This window comes from Temnothorax americanus, unplaced genomic scaffold, assembly GCF_048541705.1.
Source record: "Temnothorax americanus isolate GAGA-0224 unplaced genomic scaffold, ASM4854170v1 Scaffold41, whole genome shotgun sequence".
NCBI classification, from domain to species: domain Eukaryota; kingdom Metazoa; phylum Arthropoda; class Insecta; order Hymenoptera; family Formicidae; genus Temnothorax; species Temnothorax americanus.
Window position 1 is genome coordinate 709,294 of NW_027509559.1, and position 21,091 is coordinate 730,384.

At 41.8% G+C, this 21,091-nt stretch overlaps 1 protein-coding gene across 4 annotated transcripts in view; it reads right to left on the reverse strand.

The window, feature by feature from the left end:
• Nucleotides 1–125: 125 nt before the first annotated feature.
• Sox102f (transcription factor Sox102F) overlaps nucleotides 126–21,091 on the reverse strand; it is a 148,020-nt gene continuing 127,054 nt past the window's right edge. For all 4 annotated transcript variants that reach the window (XM_077416064.1, XM_077416061.1, XM_077416063.1 and 1 more), the window contains 6 exons: nucleotides 9,093–9,377; nucleotides 8,128–8,506; nucleotides 6,520–6,747; nucleotides 6,066–6,113; nucleotides 5,750–5,902; nucleotides 126–5,360 (listed from right to left, as the gene is read on the reverse strand). In XM_077416064.1, the coding sequence (XP_077272190.1) occupies nucleotides 4,861–5,360; nucleotides 5,750–5,902; nucleotides 6,066–6,113; nucleotides 6,520–6,747; nucleotides 8,128–8,506; nucleotides 9,093–9,377 (1,593 nt within the window). In that variant the 3' untranslated portion in view covers nucleotides 126–4,860. The remainder of the gene's footprint in view (nucleotides 5,361–5,749; nucleotides 5,903–6,065; nucleotides 6,114–6,519; nucleotides 6,748–8,127; nucleotides 8,507–9,092; nucleotides 9,378–21,091) is intronic.

Below are 21,091 nucleotides of genomic sequence, written 5' to 3' on the forward strand. Positions count from 1 at the left end.
AAGCGCGAAGACGTGCTACATCTTTAGATAATTTTATGCTGCGCTACATGTGTGCGTTTCGAAGAATGACTTTTCCTTTGTTCTACTGTATGCTTTGTACGCTCATCTTAACACTGCCGCGATGAAGATTATTCCGTTATGAATATGTATCAATAAATAAAATTTAAAGTAGTGTGTTATCAGTAGCGATTTACCCATCATCCTAAATATATATTTTGATTTTATGCTATTGATACCAATAGTGTACTACACTCACGACACGAGTAGTGTTAAGATGATCGCGGAGAATTTTATTCCACTCACACATCATTTGACTGTTTTCTTACACTCTCTATCCTTTCACTCACTCTCTCTCTCTCTCTCTCTCTCTCTCTCTCTTTCATTCTCTTTTACTCCTCTTTCTTTCTCACTCCCGCTCATTCTTTCTCTTCCCATTTGCACTGGTACTGCATAACTATATACATCCCTCATACATACAAGTTTTTTTTCATCTAGAAATAGTGTCGTACACCTCTAAAACTAAGATTGAATTTCGGTAAAGCGTTATTTTATTATATTTTTTTTATACCATTAACAACAACGTACATGTAAATGAAGTGAATGCTTGGAATATTGAGAGCGGATGTTAGTGTTCACTTTTTCTTTACGTTAAATATACTATAATATTAGTAGTGTAATTCGATTTACAATTTACTATTCTTACAGTTTGCATTCGCATTGGTTGCATGTAAAGGCCAGTAAATATAATAATCGTGTGCTGATATATTTATCGCATAACATTCGTGATATCTGAAAGTAAGGAGATCGCCACGGACTAAATATCGTTGCTAATTTCAACGATCGATGTGGGTAAAAATCGCAATCGATGGAATGCAGAACCGATTTTTATTAAAGCAAACACTGCGGACAACAATAAGAATCGATAAGATCTTTAATAAAAAGGGAAACGCGGACCGAGCTCCATTGCACGCGCGAATTACATCGTCAGATGGTTTGATTTCATAAAATTTTGCAAACGTGAAAACAATATTTAACTTTTTAATATTCAATAACGAAGATATGGCACAAATAAAAAAATGCAAAATAGGCAGATCATTCACCCGAAATGTGTCATCTTTCTGCTAAGTGAAAAATTTGTCTAACAGTAAAAATAATTAAAAGAAAACTGAATTTCTTTTGCTTATCTTTGAAACTGGTGATGAAAGATTGACCTAGAGAGAGAAATGTATATTTTAAAACTTTAAAATATGAAGATTATGAATGTGATATAAAATTGTAATTCCTAGACGCAGTATTCCGAAATCATCACAGACCAAGGAAACGGTTCCAACGAAGGAAATGTATACATATAGAAATATTGCGTTAAAAATGTGTCACATAGAAATATTGCATTAAAATTTGATTGAGTATTCGAGCATAAACGACCAACGAACTTTCACTTGCCGTTCTTGTCTAAACTGGCATGTACAACCTTTTTTTTGCTACTAAAAATAATAAGGCTCGTCACTTAAATAATAAGTGTACTAATTAAGCAACGATGATATTAATAACCGTAATATTTATAATGATAATAATAATAATGGTGCCATCTCAATAATAATAATAATTATTATAATTATAAAGATAATAATAAAGATAATAATGACATTGAAAATAAGAATACATATCGCGTTTAACATTGTTAATCTACATACTTCGAATAGTTACATATATAATGTAGCTACGTAGATACATCACAATATAATTACACTGTACATTAATAATATTGACGCTCGTGTCGGGCCGCGGATCGATGATTATCTCCCGACACAATGTACAAATCCATTATATACATAAAATAAATTATTATCAACATTAAGCTATCCTAAATCTGATGCCGGTCGAGCCCCAACAAAATGGGTGCAGATATATCGAGGATACTGGCTCTCTTTATAAAATTATATTAGGTACCGTGTGTGTATGTAATTGCACTGATTATAAATAACAAAAGAAGAAAACGTGAAAAAAGGAGGAGACGCAAAAAATTCGTTTCACGTCGAGCCAACGAGGCGACTCGGAACTAGAGGTTTTTCTCTCTTTCTCTCTCTCTCTCTCTCTCTCTCTCTCTCTCTCTCTCTTTTCCCTTTTTTTTGATTAACCCCCCGCCCGCGAAAACGCTATTTGGCACATAAGTATTATATCACATCAAGCTCCAAATCATTATATCGCCTTGTTCGATCGTCCCACAGACCACTGCCTAGCTACGTTACAAACTGTGTTCGTCTTTTCGCATCGATTTACCGTGAGGCCCCAATTGTCTCCGTTGACCTCACCACCCCTCATGTACCGCAATCTCCCTCACATTCGTAAATGTAATTCGAAGATGGAGAACCGCGTAACGCGCCCCTAAGGAAAATAGAGGCGACGTGTCGAGCATGACGATCAGGATCGCAGATGCGCGCTGATCTTTCGATAAATAACGCTATAATCCCTTTCGCGACCATTTTACCATAACGTTGTACTAATATATCGACGATCCGCTAATTCCCAATGTCCATCCCATTTCAACCCTCTTTACGCCCTCTCGCCCCTTTTCGCCCCCTGCCACTCAGTCGACTATTAACCGCCTCGGCTGTCGCCGCTTTTACACATTAGGGTCAATAAATTAACGGTGAAAATACTATAAGTACTAGGCATTTATATTAAACGAGAAGTCCGTCACGCGTCTACGTACCGGGACTTAATCGCTCGCGCGATTATCTTCTAGCTTTTTCTCACTCTGTTCCGACCTTTCGTTCGGCGCGTCGAACGCAGTTGTTTTACATACGATGGAACATTTTAAACAACTGACTGGCGGTCGCAAGATAAGACTGCCACGTGCGGCGTCTACGCGTTCGGGTTCGGACGCGCGCGATCGTTGCGGGAGATGCTGCGATAGACCAGTTTCTATTTATTCGTTTACTCTTTTTTTCTCTACCCTTCTTACATTTCGTTTCTTTCTCTCGATACGGCCGTCCGAAATTGGCTGTATCGTTAGAACACACATACACATACACACTAGGAGAAATAGGAACAAGACTTTTTGGCCATGCATCGTGTCGCAACGTGTACGTGATTATCGGCTATGTATCCAAGTCCGATAAGGAGACCGGCACGAGCTGCGTATCCGAATCGGCGCGCGATTGTCTTATTATAAAAATTATGCGTATATATGCGCGTGCCCTCGCGACCCTCGCCTCGCGCGCACGCACCCCGAAATACATAAACTGAATTGCAATGAGCGTCGGGTTTTTGGCCGCTAGTTCAACGCCAGTTAATCGTTATCTCTACGCGTTAGCTACCGATGATCGAAGCCTACCATGAGTTTCGTGCGGACTGTAGTTTTGATTAGGATGCAGGAGAATTATACAGAGAATTTCCGTCGATATGCGTAAGAGACGCCGTCCTCCGTCATCGCTCGTGTGAAGCTGGAGTAAGTTACCGAACAAAACACGCTCGACGTCCCGTGAGATGTGCAAAAAATTAAAAAATGTCTAGTAAACATCTTTTAAAGTCTTACAACGTCGTTTCTGTTTCAGTTTAGACTGCGAAATTTTCAATATATGCATTTGGAAGAGTTAGCTTAAGAATGACTGAACGAAAATGAGCAACAGAAGCATCTTACACAAGAACGATTCATGGACCGCGGCCGTCGAGTAATTGCAGATGTGAACGAATAAGTAAAACCCGAGCCTCGATACAAATTGTCTCAAAATGGCGTTGTATTGCGATAGAAAATCCGAAAATTGGCATGCAAAATAATGCGAGCGAATATAGATCGTTGAACTTTTGTTAAAAATAAAAAATTTACAAAGAAACTCAACCGTCCCTTCCTCGAATTTCAATGAGCTTTGGAATATAAGCGCGCGCGTTACAGTATAAATTAAAATATATTTTTAAGTAAATATATATTTAAATATTCAAACACAACTTTTTGAAGTAAAATGATTTGTGTCTTTCTAAACGAATACCATCGAAAATTTTTTTTATTTCTATCAATCTTGTAAAATTGTTTAACAGCAAAAATTAAAGAGAGCCAAATATATACATACATATATATATTTATTTCTAGCTCATTTTTACAATTTTATATATGTAGTTAAATTTGATGCTAAATTATTTTGATCTATGTATATTACACAACACATCCAAAACTCATCAAAATCATGGCGAAATAGTTGGGTATATTTTCTTGTTAATTGAGCACTGCAAATTCGACATCAAACGATGTCGTCAAAATATTCGACAAATCTAAACGTGCTTTGTCAATATGATAGCGTAGATAAACTTGTATTTGTGGAACGTCGTATCGAGATCCGTGTACATGTATTCAATATAAATCAAACGGACTAATGGATGTAAAGATTGCGTACTGTGAAAACACCGGTATTTTTTCGATAGCTTGTACCGAAGAGCAAGAAAGATAGACGATCGAGCGACGTCGCAACGGAGACGCTCTCGCGCTTTTACTTCGCGGACAGAGGTCCTTCGCGTTTCGCGTACGATGGCACAGAGATAGAACATTATATCACAACTTCCGGCGAGAGGTTTCGAGACGCCCGACTCTTCTTCCCGAGAAGTAGTGTCCTCTTCCAGTTCGCTCCGTCGTGCAGAGAAGAACGTGTTCCTGCGATCGCGCGTTCACGGCCTGTGCCGCGTGTGACTTAAGACACGTCGTCGTCACACCGAGACAGAGGATTCCGATTACCAGAAGAGTTCGTAAGCGAGTCTCGACGTGGACGCGGCCGCTGCACTCGCCGCGGCTGCCGCTGCCGCCGCCACTGCTGATGATGATGACGATGACGCTCCGGGTGGCCAAAGTGGCTGACCCGGAGCCGTGGTTCAATCCTCGTCGTGGTGCCGTGGACTCGCGTCGTAGCCGCCGATCGAGCCGGAATTCTCGGGCGAGAAGTTCATCATGTCCGTAGGCGAGAGACTGTCCTGCGGATAATAGAACGAGGGATGGTCCGAGCTCGGGCCGGCGGCGCCGCCGCTGCCGTTCAGCATCGTCGCCGGCGGCGAGACCGACGGCCGCGCCGACGGGCCGGCGCCCGTGCCCGGGTGATGCTGCGTGCCGGTCAGATCGGCGCTCACCGGTGATAAGAAGTTCATCTCGGTGCCGCCGTCGCGGCACCACAGCTGCCGCATCTCCTGCCGCCGCTGTCGCATTAACGACTTGTACTCGGAGATGCGCATCTTTTTCCCGTCCACGATGCACGTGCGTTTCGGCCGCGGCCGATACCTGTAGTCCGGATGCTTCTCCATGTGCAGCTTCGAGAGCCGCGACTGTTCCTCGTAATACGGCTGCTTCTCCGAGTTCGACATCGACTTCCACCGGGCGCCTGTAACCGATATGAAGAACGCGCGTTGAAGTGGAAAACGTTTTCGCGTTCTTTGATGATTATTCATCAAAGTACGTAAATTAAATTAAATTAAATACGTCGAATAATCTGCCATTGTATTCTGCTTGCGAGTCTGCATTTATATTATTTTCGAGAGTTTTATATTTAAGTTATATATTTAAGTTTTATATATTAATTTTGTATATATAAGTTATATTTATATTTTTAAGTTAAAAAATTAGAATTATATATATTTGGAAAATTTTACATTCGTGTCACATTAACCGGCACTGTAATTATTTGTGATATAAATAATTGATAGACATAATAATGGGTTTAAGTATCAACTGTAATCGCGGATGTGGATGATATGGATCGGGTATGCTTACCGAGAATTTTCGATATGTTCGAGTTATGCATGTCTGGGCAGGCTTTCAAGATCTTCCTACGTTCGTCCTTGGCCCACACCATGAATGCGTTCATAGGTCGCTTGATATGTGGCTTGTTCTCACCCTCCCTTTTCTGCTGCCTCACCATTTTAGCTGAAGAGAAAGAGAAAGAGAGACGGGGCGTTAGATGTCACGTCGTCGTCGGGATTCACGATGCTCTCGTGAGAAACGAATCTGATTTCGCGAGGGCGTCACTTGGCGCTCTCAAAACAAGAGCGTAACATCAGTCTAATCGTTACTACATAAAAGTGCTTACCTTTTTCCGTTATGTCTTCCGCTACTTTATATCCCGGATCTCGCCACACTGCAATTTCAAAACCGAATTATATATACGAGATATGCAACGTTAAACGGAAGACTATTGTACACAATTTATAATACAAACATTATAATAAACGCTATATGTGTCTTATAATATCATACTACCCATATTTTTCTAAAAAAGAAAAAGATTTACATAATATAAAATTACAACAATTTTCGTATATTATGCGCGTATTTAATCTCATCTTTCATTCTTGATTTTAATTTGATTTTGACTTGAGTTTATATATGGGACACTCTGTCGCGGTCGTTGTTTCCCTGACAGAAAGATTGACTCTACATTTGTCGAAGAGTTTACGATATTACATTAAGCGCTCTTTATATTTGTGCAGTCTCGCGATCCGTCTCGATTAACGCGACACGCTCATTTCTCCGCGTCCACTTACTGTGAGGCGTCGAGAGAAAATCCTGCTCTTCCTGAGGCGTCTCCTCCCGAGAGCCAGAATGCTTCATCGGTCTTTGAGTCTGGGCCGACGGTGGCATCCCAGCTGTGTTCGACGGCAATCCGTACAGCCCGTGCATCGCGAAGTGCTTCTCCACGGCCGCGACCGCAGCAGCCGCCACGGCGGATCCTCCGGGTCCGCCGCCCTCGTCTTTGGCCATTACCTTGCTCACTGTAACGGGTTAACGGAGAAACGGAATGAGAGACGCGTAATGGAGATACGGTCGGAAGAATTTACGCTTTTAAAAAATATATAGAGCATTGAAAAATGAAGACACACAAGAAAATCCTGACTCTTCGCCCAACTTGAAGTCGACATTGCCTTTAGCAGAAATTTTATTTGGCGCTTCGTATATTTTCATCAATTTCTTTACGGCTTCTTCAGTTTTAATGTAAAGGATCATAATAGTTAAGGCCAGTTAAGGGTGATATTAGAATTTTTCAAGTGGAAAGAAATAGCGATTTTTTCTTTGAAAAGAAATAACGAAGTTTGCTATCTTTGATCTTTGTAAAATAAATATTATTTTCAGAATCACGTTTGTGGGAATCTTTTCTCTCTCACTGATGGATTTTTAATACAATCCCGAAGTTTAGACACGTTTTTCAATATTCCGTATATGTCGCGGACGATGAAGTGACGCGCGGCGATGGCCACGCGAAGAGTGGCAGAGATTTGCTCTCAACGTTACAATGACGGCCTGCGCGGATTTTCTTCCCTTCCTCGCTTGTGCGAATCGCGCGCGTCGCGCGGCCCTTATCGGGCGGAATCGCGTTACGCATCGTTGATTATAAGCATGCCGGTACCCGTGGCAAAAACCAGATGGCAAGTGAAACAGGTTCTCCGAGGCGAGCAGCGGGCGTGGAAAAAAAAACCCTCGGCCGCGGACAATCGGGAAAACTAGCCTGCTCGAAGATGATTAAGTGTTCACCTGGTATGAAATCGCATACTCCGGAGGGTACCGACCGCGTTCCCTTTCTCCCTCGGAATGCATTTGCGGCGATCGCCAATTTGCAATTGTTCCGCGAGGGTCGCGAGACGAACTGCGAATCCTGGCAACGCTCGGATCGCGGTAACAGGCGTTACTTTAATCGCGGTAATTCGGATGAATACTTCACGAGCGCTTGGTCGTTTATAAATATGCATTTCGCAGAAACACAGCGTGGTGAGAGCGCGCGCGTATATCGCGCCGAGATAATTCACCGTTGTGAATGGCAACGATATCTCGGAATATCCGCGAAATGTCATTTCGACACGATACTCAACTTCACTGCTCGATATAGGGAAGACCGCGGGACTATATGGCTCCAGGGCTATGTTGTTCAAGGGCTATTCTTTAGTATTTATCTTGAGAGAAACAGTGAATGGAAAATCGCGAAATGGTTTTTTTTTTACAATCTAAAAGAATATTTCGCGATTTTTTATGCACTGTTCTTCTCAAGATAAATATTTAAAAAAATAACACACAAGCGACATACCCCTGGAGCCCCTAATCCTGGATTTATTCCACGGGGGCTAGCGATTAAAGCGAATGATCGCGAATGTTTCACTCACTCGGCGAAGACAGAGTGCTGAGATGCGGCGGTAGGCCGGCGTAAGGAAGCGTCGGCAGATAATTCCGCGGTATCGGCAGTCCTGGGGGGAAGAGCTTGGGCGCGGTCGCCGCCAACGGCTGCTCCTGCTGGCCGCTACTTCCGGCGCCGGTCGAGTGCGAGTCGCTGCCGGGCGACGAGGAGGACGCCGTGGCGCCCGAGGACGACGATTTCGGTTTCGTGAGGTTCAGCGGGGCGTCGAGATCCTGAAGGGGCGGGGCCGTCGGCGCTACCGCGGATGAGATCGGCGCCGGCGACGACGATTCCTTCTCCATCTGCGTGGTCATCTGCGCCAAATGCGCGGTCGCCCAGCTTGGACCTTCCCGATGGCTGCTGATCATCTGCGAACAAATAAAAAATCTCTCAACGTCAGGCTAACAAGTCGGAATTTCTTGATCGGAACGGCATTAATCCTAGCTTGTCACATTCCGGTCCAGTTGAACATTTTTCGGTTTTCTAGTTTTCACATATAATAACATAATTTTCTAGTTTCCTTATAATAAGTTTAGTTTAAACTCAAATCATTTTCTTCACCTGATATTATCATAAACATCTTATTCAGACTCTGTATTCCCAATTCCTACATTACAAGCTTAAAAATATTAATTAGAATAAAAATGACAACGCGACAAAGTCGAGCGGTCTCACGAACCGGAATTATGTGCGGCGAATTAAGGACTCGAAAATAAGTGTGGCTAGCTGGAGTTAATGTTAAAACTGTATCTATTTTTTTTTTTTTTTTTTTAATAAATGCTAGGATTTTTAAACATTCCTCTCAATTACAAAAAATTGGACGAGCAGGCATGCCGAAAAATAACTAATGTGGCGAAAATAACGCACGATATTGCAATATCGTGAAACACTGCGAGCGTTACGCGGGAGCTACAGCCGATATACGGCGATATCGATGATCACCAGAGCACGTACATTGGCGATGGAGTTGATGTGTTTGTTGCCGGTGGTGGCGGTTGACGTGGCCGCCGGCGGAGGCATGGGCGACTGCACGGGCAGCCCTCTGAGCTGCTCGAGAAACGGCAGAAACATCAACGACTGTGGCCCCGACATGCTCAGCTGGCTCTTTGTCATCTGAGCCTGCAACTCCTGGATGTTGTGCTGCATGATGTGCTCTTGCTGCCGCTTCAAGTGCTCCGTTTGCAGCCGCTGCATCTCGATTTGCTTCTGCGAGTCGACCGTCATGTGAGCGGGATACGACTGTAAAGGCACGGGGACCACTAATTAAAAGGCCGCCGTGCACGCCGGCTCTCATACAGAGAATTGTGCGGTCCCTCGCGCGCTATTTGCGCGAGGGTGGACCGTTCCACCTTGACGGCGGCTTATCGGCGCGGCGCGCCGCGTGGATGAAATACGCCGGACGTGTTGCCGGGACAATGTGAGCGTGGAGCAAATTGCGCGACGCGATTGCCACTTTGTGCCGCCAACGACTCGATGCGTCATAAATACTGTTTCGGATTCCCTCGTTATTATACGTTTCACCTATACATATATATTTTTGACTTCGCACTGAGAGAAATTTTTTTGCTGTATTAGCAAATCATTTGTCAGTAGTGAGAGCAAACACTTGGTTTGCTGCGAGAGCTAATTAATTTAGCAATAGTAGCAAACTTTTTGTTGGCAATAGCAAAAAGTTTGCTCTCGCAGCAAGTCAAATTTTGTTGTCTCTTTTTCGAATGCTTTAGACATTACGAAACAAATTATGCGAAAATTATTTCGACTTCTTAACAATCTGATACAATCCAGAAACGTTTTAAACGAGTACTTTGTTGCTTGAATATAACGCATAATTACGTGCATTAAACAGTTGCACCATATATGCAGAATATTTTTTTAATTTTTAATGATATTAATTATATGAGATTGGCTAACGAGATCATTATGTTATATTATTTATTATTATATTTATACTTATAGTAAACGCTACTTTTCATAATTCTCGTCAAATTAAATGCAAAAAACCGCTTTTGCATTACGTTTAAAGTTTCATTGATATCGCAATGCAAAAATTGCAAATCGTAAAAGGAATCGCGGTGCTTCGTGACGCTTAACGAATCAATTTGAACAGTTATCTCGAGTGGTCAATCTGTTGCTCCTTTCTACTTTATCCGGATAAAAATCTTTTACAAAACATGTCTCAATTATAATATCTGTTAAAAATATAATTTTTTTCGATTTTTAAAATCATGAGATACTTTTATGCTCGCATAAACTAAATATAAAGAGACAGACTTGTGAAAACTTTCGCGTTTCAAGTTATCAAAGGTGTTTTAATACGAAATGTACATTATCCATTTACCAGGTCGTAAATGTATACTGATATATACGTATAGTAATGTATGATATCACGTCAAAAAGATGATTACTTCATAACCGAGTAGTTAAAGACCTAATTGCGCGTCCGACTGGTAACATCACGCGATTACGCGGATCGCAGCCAAGTGCATCGCCAGCGAATTTTTGCGATTAACGTTGTATCGGTTGTATTAATAGCACACATCGGAGCACGCCGCCGCGGTAACGGCTCTTAGATGAGCGAGAGTATCCGTTCCACCCTCCGTAGGAACGCAACAATTTACGCGACGAATATCATTGTACTTTCCTACGGCCTGGCTACGATCCAGATATGAGTGGGGTTTATTTTAGACGATAAGGAAGACGTTTATTCATCCAGCCTGTGCACCAGCTGAGATGTCACGCGCGCGCGCGACTCTGGATGCACCTCCCTCCCCCCGGAATTTCACATTTTCGCGACGCTCCCGATGGCGGTTCTCTCCGGGGACTTTATCGCCGAGACGTATAATTGACGTAGGAAAACATTGGTTTATATTATAAATAGTTACGGCGGGAAAATAAAAACTGCAGGGCGACACAAAAATCCGCACAAAAACATGTAGCGTTGCGCAAACGACGATAAGACGTGACCTTCCGTGTCGATTGGACATTGCCGGCTTCTGCAGATTATTTAAAATGATAGATGTAAAAAGCGTAGATGTATGAGCAGCATATTCTAACATATTAACGCGCGAAATGATTTATATACAATGTGCGGAACGCAAGAAATCGATATGCCGGTTTTACTAGCCAAATTGCCATCGACACAAGTAATATCTACGTTCTTCAGCCATTAAAAATTATATACAAGTATTTAATTCTAACAAAAGAAAATACAATATTAATTTTTTCCCCTATACCTATATTATAACTAAAATAGCGATTTAAAAAAGAAACAAGATTAAAAAAAACACTACGTAACTTTTAGCAAAAATTAATTATTACATGTATCTATATTTCCCTGTATTTTTTGTTAATCGATAGAAATGGAGAGAAGTATTTTTCGATAGCACATAGGGCTTGGTGTATAACGAAGAATATTGCTTTAAGCCGCACACGGGATTAACAAGGCAGTCATTACGGGATTAAGAGTATCGTATGACTGTATTCTTCATATTCTCTGTACTCGTTGACGTTACGATCTTTTACGATGCGTCGTCGGTACGGCCGAGCCGCTCAAAGGCTGCCGAACTGTGCGTTTATATCCCTGCGAGCGTCCCAAATGAGCGCATGTGCGTTCATTGAGACCACATGTGTCGCGTTCGCTTCGGTGGCGCGAGGGATCGGCCACCGGGAGACAATGAGTCGCGCGACCGGGTAACGCCAATTCGGGTAACGTCTTCGGTTCGCGGCACCTATAATAGGCGACAAAGACGGAAGAGAAAGAGAGGAAGAGAGAGAGAGAGAGAAAGAGAAAGAGAGAGAGGGGGGGAGAGAAAGGGATGACTGGAACTTCATTATTCATTTGCACAGTTCAGTTATGCCGATGATACGTATCCGTGACAGCTAAACCGCCCACAGTGGCTAAATATAAACAGGCGGGGTGCCAGCAAGTTCCATTCACATTCACATCCACACACGACGCGGCGGTTTAGTAAGTGAGCATAAGAATATGAGGAGCCCCGTTCTGAATATGCATCCGCGCATTGACGCCAACTGCACCGCCTAAACTTAGCCACGCAATTACCGAAACATATTTACCCCCGTAATCGCTCTTCGGCCGATTATCTATCGTGGATCGCGCGGATACTGAATCCCCGAGTAAGCGCACAGAGGAAGACATCTAGATTGTATAAAATCGTGAATAAACAATTTTTGATCAATTTATTAAATAAACTAAATCTATAATTTTAATCGATATAAACTACAATAATTTAAATATAATTTTGTTCTTATGTCGATGCAACACAGTTCCACGTAAAGCGAGTTTTGTCGATTCTTGTGCATAACTAATCAACGTGCCTTTACGTTCATGCAGATATTATTCTCAGATAACTCTTTAAGGACGCGGGTGATGATAAATTCACAATAGCGTATTAATTCCAACTCCGATTAAATTTTGTTCGCATAAATAGTTCATTTTTTCTCTTCTTTTTGCTTCGATAAGGCTTGTTTAAAATACCTGTCTCTAAAGGGTTAATGCGGTTAAATATTCATCAACAATGCGCGTTTTGCGCAGCATCATGTCGACGTTCGACGAGCGATTTTCGTATAGGCGCGATACGCGCGCGGGGCTAAAGGCCACGGAAATTTGCTTGTCCAGATTTAGAATCGGAGCCACTGGAGTGCGCGAGTGCGAGGGGACATGCCGGTTGACGCGGATCCACCGGAAGTGGTTCCATACTTCACGTGCGTTATAAAGACTGTCACTGCGGGCACTGTCTAAAATTATGTCGCGCTGCGCGCTGCAAGGAGCGCGCGACTCCGCGCCGCGACGTAGATCGAATTAAGGTCTTTCTTCCATCTCCGGATATCGACCATCCGGCGATTTTATCGCGTGCATCTTCGCGTCCGAGGTGTACAAGCGTTATGAATAATCGATTGCGGGGATAAGCCGGTCCTGATGCCGGTCCTTCTCGTGGCTGATACGCGCCGGGCGGGGAGGACAACGAGGAGCCGGGGAACAAAAAAGTGCCGCTACTGCACTCCTTAATGGAATTTTAAAAGAGAGACACGCGGAATCTTCAACGACAAACAGGGAGACGGCCGGTGGATACATAAATCATGGAGCGCTTTGAACGGGATTCGCGCTCGCCCCGTACGGGACTACCGTCGCAACGACAGGAGAAAAAGAGGGACAGAGAGAGATGAGAGAAAGGAGGGGGGGGAGAGAAGAGGAGAGAGGAGAGAGACCAGTGAATTGCGAGAATCTAGGGCAACCGGAAGCGGTATTTTCGTGGCGCCGCTTTTCGAGGAGATGATCGCGGGTACATCGTCGCAAAGCGGTCGTCTCTTCGAGAGTCGTCCGTCCTCTCTTTCATTGCGAACCATGCCAACGCGGTGGCGATCATGATGATACATAACGTTAGAGATCGATGGCACTGATCGTGTAGATAAAACCGAAGAAAGATCGTTATTGAATTCAACATATATACGAGGTGTCCCGCAAATCTCCGGTTTAATTTTAGTGATAGATTTCCCGGTTTATTTGAAGTGCATAATCTTTCTTGAAATACTCGTCCACAGTTCGCGACAATAGCTACGCGAATTATTTTAAAATTATGTATCGTTAAATTACATATACAAAGTATATCTTACAAAGAGAAAGTTGCTACCATCATTTCTTGAAATATCAACACTTCTTCGTAGGACACTCTGTATGATAACCCACGCGGATAATCCATCGTCTTTCCTTATATGCAATATACTAATCTCATAAACCTTGTTGATGATATTTCTATCCTTGTAGTTGAATCCCGCATTATGCGACGTGTATCGCGATAAGTTTTCCCTCTGTGGATATTTGTAATGTAAATAAACAAGGACAATATACACATGAACTATCATTATACACCGTAAATCAAAGGTAGACGAGTATTAAAAAGCAGCCAGCGCTATTTATTATCTAACTAACTAGACTTTGTCTCAAATGATAAATTACACTACATTCCGTACTTATACAATTAGTTTACATATAAAATATTTTAAATATGAATTCTGCAACCATGCATGTTGTATAGTCTTACTCGGAATAACTCTCTGCCTTAAGTTACCGTTATTAATTTGCAAAAGATTATTACAACTCAATTACTAAAATCAAATTAAATTCAATTATTCATTATCGGGAAAAATCGCAATTCTAATTTTTGCATGGTACGTCTTTCTAGCATTTTCCTTACTATCCGCACTGTAGCAGTCAAACGTTCAAAATAAGGAAAACAAATCAATGTATCTGCAATGTATATGCCGCGGTGGTTGCGCGCGCGATTTATGTGATTCTCCTATTCGCGACTGCAGAAGACGAAGGCAGACATGTCGTACAATCGTCAAAAGATACGAGTTTGCCATCGACCTCACGGAATCTATAATCATAGATCAGGGCGGGTCCGATGGACACGTGTACAGATACAGACGCGCGTGGCACGGTATTTTCGGATATCTTTATTGGCCGATGTTTATTATCTATTCGACGCCTCTAATCCTTTTGATATTCGACGGATAAACAAATCGGCCTGATCATCGGGGGCCGCGAACCGGTCCGTTTTCTCGCGAAAACGCTAATATTAATAATTCCCTTTGCCGCATATGCCGGTCGATATCGCTCGCCGATATTATAACCAAATGAACGGGCTGCGCTTATCCGGCAGCGTTTATGCGCGGCGCGTCTCGATCGCGCGGTCCTACATCACAAAGACGACTTTGTTCGCTTTTCAATTCGCGTCATCGGTTCCGCGAGCAATTGTGATAATGCCTGCCTGAGTCAACTATGTAAGAATTCTGCCGAGCGCGAATCCCGTTGACACACACGCGGCCATTGATTTCTGATCAATAGTTAAATCGTTGCTCTGCAATAATTCTCCTTCCGAGAAAGAGATTAAGATAGTTGCACAAGTGAACGATGATCAATTAAGGAAATATTGTCAGATAGATTATATATATAGTCTTCTTGATAAATGATAATATCATCTTACACATATACACATTTGCATATATTGACCTCCTTTCAGCGACGAATGTGAACGTAAAGATTATTAATTGTACGCGATCGCTAAGCGGATAAAACGCGTTAGGGCGCTCTCACACATTTTGACAAGTTCATTAAGCAAGCGACACGAATGCGGGATCAATACAAACGGTGTCGGAAATGCAATATTTTATAAGCGCGCGCGGCGTTTTGCTGCTCTAAACTGTATCGCGTCTTCGTTCGGTGTTCAACGACAGAGATTCTGTGACCATCTTTCACAATTCGCTTCTGCGTTCTATATAAATTGATACAAATACCGGCAAGCGACAGCAATCCGGCGTTCGAAATCTGCGGAGCGCCCGCCATGCGTGATGCGTGGACGGTCGAAAATTCTGCGCGCATTGCACACGACCGCCCGCCGCGCCGCCATAAACGGGGCGAGTTTCTCGCGTTTAAGTAACACTTATTGCCCGAACCCATTTGAATATCCCGTTACCGGAACGTCGGGTGGCCCGCCAGGAAAAAGAATTAAACTTTGTTAGCTTTTTAAACGTAAACACGCGATTTTCGCAGCTCGCTGCGCAAACGATATATCCTTGCCGCTGCGCGAGCGCATATTAAATATTGAGCCGTTTCCGCATTTGTAGAACTCGAAATATCTTGGACTTTTCGTTACGTAAGCACTTTATTTTTGCATATCTTCGTTTTTTTTTTTTACTAAGGATAGAAGGTTATCTTCGTTTTTTTCTAAGGAGATATCTTTATCTCTGTGCTCAATGATAAATATCTCGACCTTTCTGCAATTTACTAATTATCACATCGTTGAAATATTCCCCGACTTTCATCGAAATCACATGCTTTTACTGCAAATTTATTTCGCATTAAGCGAGAGAATAATCTCTTCGTACTTAAGGGGGATGGGAAAGACAGTTTGCTGTGTGCTTTTTAGCCCAGTATACGCGCGCATTTGCGAGTGCCCTCATCTTATATAATGTCGATACGCGAATGAGAATCAACAGCATTAAACCCTGATATTACGACGTGTATGACACTAACGCGGCGTATATAGACAGCGGCGTTTCTCTTAGCGGCTCAGGGCCCATCGCGGATCGAAATAAGCTGCGATGATGAGCCGGGCTGTCAGTAGGATTATTGTCCTCGGCTTCTTACGCCCGCCGTGGAGTTCTTTCCGTGAAGATCGTATGTGGTAAGGCAAGACGGTGTGCGACTGTCCCCGGAGACTAGGGGAACGTCGGGACGCGTCCAAAGCAACCCCCGTCAACTTTGAGGCAAGCGAGAGGGCAATCGCGTCGCTGTCTCCCCCGGTTCGTTCTGACTTTTCTGCCGGCGTGTCTTCTTTTCTCGCGTCGCTTCCCTCGACACGATTCGTCTCTTTCAGCAATAGAGGAGGTAGAGAAAGAGATATATACGTCGGTCTTATGTTCTTCCCCTTTCGTTCCACGGGAACCGTTCTATCCGTCGTCTGACGCTCTCCTCTTTGTCTCTATCGTCGGCTTTCCCATCAACGGTCACCCGCGTTTCGAGAGAGGAGATCCCTCAGCGACCCTTCTATCTGTAGTGCGTGGCACAGTCGACAACTGCACGGCATACACTGTCGCCGTAGCACTTCGACACCTCGATCGGTTTATATCGCAACGGCATGCAGTGTCAATTAACGAACGCGCCTCCCCCTGAAGAGTTTGCGAGATGAAAGAATATCGTTTCCGACGGGTTAAGTATAGCGCATTATTTTCCTCGCAAGTCTTTAAGGTAGGCGTCTCACTACGTGCTAGTCATGTGACTGTTTGTAGGTTTTCACGTTCAGAAATATATTTCAGGCAATTTTTGCTAAGGGAAAAATAATTTTATGAATTATGGTGTAAAATTTCATACGTGCCAAAGTATGTTACTTTTTCCAAATTATGTGATTTTTTTCATTTGACTCCGTTTTGATCAGCTGATCATGCGAGTCGTCGAGAAAGGTTACAAGTGAGGTTACATCTCCTTTTCGATTGAATTTTGACAATTACTGAGAAAGGGTTTCAAAACGCATGACAGGGGTGTCAATTACTATCCAATTCGGCTAAGAAAGACGAGCCTCATAACCTGCAACTACAGTGATTAGCCAGCGGCTTGCCAAGTCTTCCCAACCTTACCTCGACCAAAGAATGTCTGCTCGATTACCGCATTTTCACTAAAATAAACTAAAAAATTAGCAGCGAAATCTCCGGTAAACTTATGGTTGCATCGGATTCTTCGAAATCTAATGTACAAAAGCAATGTTTTTTCTCACTTCATCTAATCGAAAAATGCGAAAAATATGTGATTGAAACCGTGATAGAGCCTTCTTTTTCTGGCCGTCTGTATGAAGTAATGCAAAATTTGTGATTTTCGAGATCGATTTTCTAGAGTAAATAGTCGGTAAGGAGCCACAGAAAAAATCGACTGCAAAGCTGATCATATAATTTGATATAAAATCCAAAATCAAAAACTTTATCTAATACATGCCCTGACGAGACGACTACCTTAATACCACGCAGCCAAGCGAGCCGCGGTCGCCGCGGTGTAGCTAAAATCATCATGCTTGTGGTAACGCAAAAAAAAACCGAAACATGATCCAGAGTATGTATGTATGATGTATAGTTTTATCATCATAATATTGCCATTTTTTTTATAAAGTTAAATAATAACGGTAATTTTATTTTATATAATAGCTTATATGTATATTTTTTAAATATTATATTATATATATTTATTATATTAAAAAATATATATACACACATAAGAGCTATATATTATATATATATATATATATATATATATATATATATATATATGTAGGTCCGGAAGTATGTTCCGGGACTTTTATTTTTGATATCGGTATATTCCGGGACATTTGGCAGTTTCCAGGACTGTCCTGGAAAAAATTGATGTCCTACGGCAATTTTCGGGACAGTTTTTTGAATCTGATTACATATATATGCGTTATATTCCAGGACTGTACATTTCAAAAAACGTAAACAGTCCCGGAACATACCTCTGGACCTACATATATATATATATATATATATATATTTTATGTGTTCCTATAAAATATTTTTTACAAGCAATATAATAGAGTCAGAAAAGTCTTGCATCCTATTTTATAAGATATACGTATGTAATAGAGCAAACGTTTAAAAAAATATTTTTATTTTTGCTAAATCACTTTAATTATCTCGCTAAGAATTAGAACACAAGATATCTTGAATCTTCTTCTATACATCAGACAGAAAGTAATTAATTCCTATATAACGGAGTTAAACTTTGTTCAACGTTTCGCATGATCACGACCTCACATTTCCGCTTGATGAACCTGATGAGAGGTACCGAAATAAGACAAAGTGAAGCGCGATGAAGAGAAAAGAGACCAAGAAGCCGATGATGGAAGGAGATTGATGATTACAACAATACGCGAATACTTCTGTGCACCTTACCCACAGCCCGGTCGTGCTTTCCGTCGTCGCGGGACGAATACAATAAGCAACTCCCTTCGCATTCGTCCGACTTTAATTAATTTTATATATTCATATATAGCGTGGCGCGCACACGGAAAGATCTTGTTTCTTTCTTTCGTTCTCAGTCTTGCACGCGCTCATCGCGTATCTTTCCACTTTCTTCTTTCGCGCTCGACACTCGCTTTGCAGGGAGACCCGGCCACTCGAGAAACGAGAATAATATGCGTGATGCACGTGCCACGGCGCACCCCTCCTGTCGTTGCGCTCCTCTCTCGATCAAGCGGCGCAACCGCGATTCTAATTCGTTGTACCGCCGACGCGCATTGTGCGCGTGCAAGTGGATTGTGCAAGATTTCCGCTGTCAAAGAGGAGACGTTCGACAAAGCGCTCAAAGAAAAAGAAAAGGAAAGATTACTAGTACTCGCTGGTGAATGATTCTTAATCTTAGGCTTCATGGGAAAATATCAATGTGAAATTTATACAAGTTATCTTCGAAATATCAAAAATGCGGATTATAGGTGAAACAGTCAATCGATATCTCTACCGGGAAATAGATCTTGTGTGTGTGTGTGTGTGTGTGTGTGTGTGTGTGTGTGTGTGTGTGTGTGTGTGTGTGTGTGTGTGTGTGTGTGTGTGTGTGTATGTATGTATGTATGTGTGTGTGTGTGTGTGTGTGTGTGTGTGTGTGTGTGTATGTGTGTATGTGTGTGTGTGTGTGTGTGTGTGTGTGTGTGTGTGTGTGTGTGTGTGTGTGTGTGTGTGTGTGTGTGTGTGTGTGTGTGTGTGTGTGTGTGTGTGTGTGTGTGCATTATATATATATATATATATATAATGCACACACACACACATATATATATATATATATAAAAGATATATAAAACATTCATGTAAATTAAATTTTTGTGAACGCTATATACAGTAATAATCTACAGCGCTCTCTCTTATATACACCATTTATTATATTCACTATATTAGAATTTGCAAATAAAGGCTTAAGAATTATTCTTGGATTCCAAGAAGATATGCGCATAAAATTATTATATAATACGCACAGTGGAAGCCATCTATTCAATGGCGATCATTAAAATCGTGGGGACATACTTGGGCTTGGTTTATTCTGCTCTAACTAGAATTCTTCGTAATCCTTTACAACAAAAGAATTGTATGTCACATTATTGAATATTTTTGAATACGATTTTAGTGGAATGATTTTATCCAGCGCACGTGCACCGATGCACAATATACGCTATTGGTTGCAAATTGCGTCTAACCGCAGAGAAATTACCATATTGCGTAATACAGACTTTTATCGCAAGATAATCCGGATACATTTGTGACATACGGATGGTATAGAGATGGTATAGATTTCAGAATCGTTATAAAAAGCCAGATTAAATAATTCATTAACCATCGCAGATTATTTCGCGCGTTTAGTTAACTTAAATTAAGGTAAATGAATAATTTAATCGTTTCAGTTACGCGTATTTTTTTAATACAACGTAATGTGGCGTAACATGTGTGTATTTTAGGATCATAATAAAATAGAATGTGAGATAACCCAAATCCATATCGAAGTTGCAGAGGCTCGCGTGCTCCGAAAAGACCCGTTCACGCACCGTGTAAGTAACCGTATGTATACCGTAAGCTGATATCGGCATCTTCGCGCCGCAGTGCACATTCCACAGAATGTATGCGATATTTATCCCGGCGCGGACACTCGTGTCCCGCGCTCCTGTGCGTGCACGCGCCGCCGAAACGTGAGAACCGAAATAAAGATTCGCGCGACACGCGCGACGCACCAGAAATACGCGCGGATCGAAGCCTACCGCCGACCCTACTTCACAGAAGTACGGATTGATAGTTTTACGGATTAATCCATGACTAGCAAGCTATATACTTAATATCGTTATTGCTGTGAAGCACAAAATCGTGACAAACGCATAATTTGACTCGCGCAAGCTGAATATTTCCTTTTGACAATCCGTTTCGCCTGTATCAATTAATTTTAATTTAAGGTTAACTGATACTTGATATCATTTTAGAAAACCGGACGGATATAATAAGAAATAAATTAACTACAATTAAGTTAACTGACGTTTGTGAAAAATCAACTATAAATAATTTTAATTAAAATATATTCTACGCGTTGTATAATATTTTCTATAAAAAATGTAGAACATTTAATTCATATATAGTCAATAATTTTCTCACACATCATGCATTTCATTTGTTTAAATTGTTAAAAAATAATTAATAAAAAAATTCTACAATTTATTAAAATTACAAGCAGTCACTAAATAGCATAACTAAATTTCAGGGGAATATCGCGTTTATCAATATAATATTCGATATAATTATCAGATATTAGTTCCAACGTGAAAATGACTGAATCATTGACAACATCATCTGGAGCATCGGATGTTCCAGAATTCGCTCTTGCGGCAGTTACATTGCATACT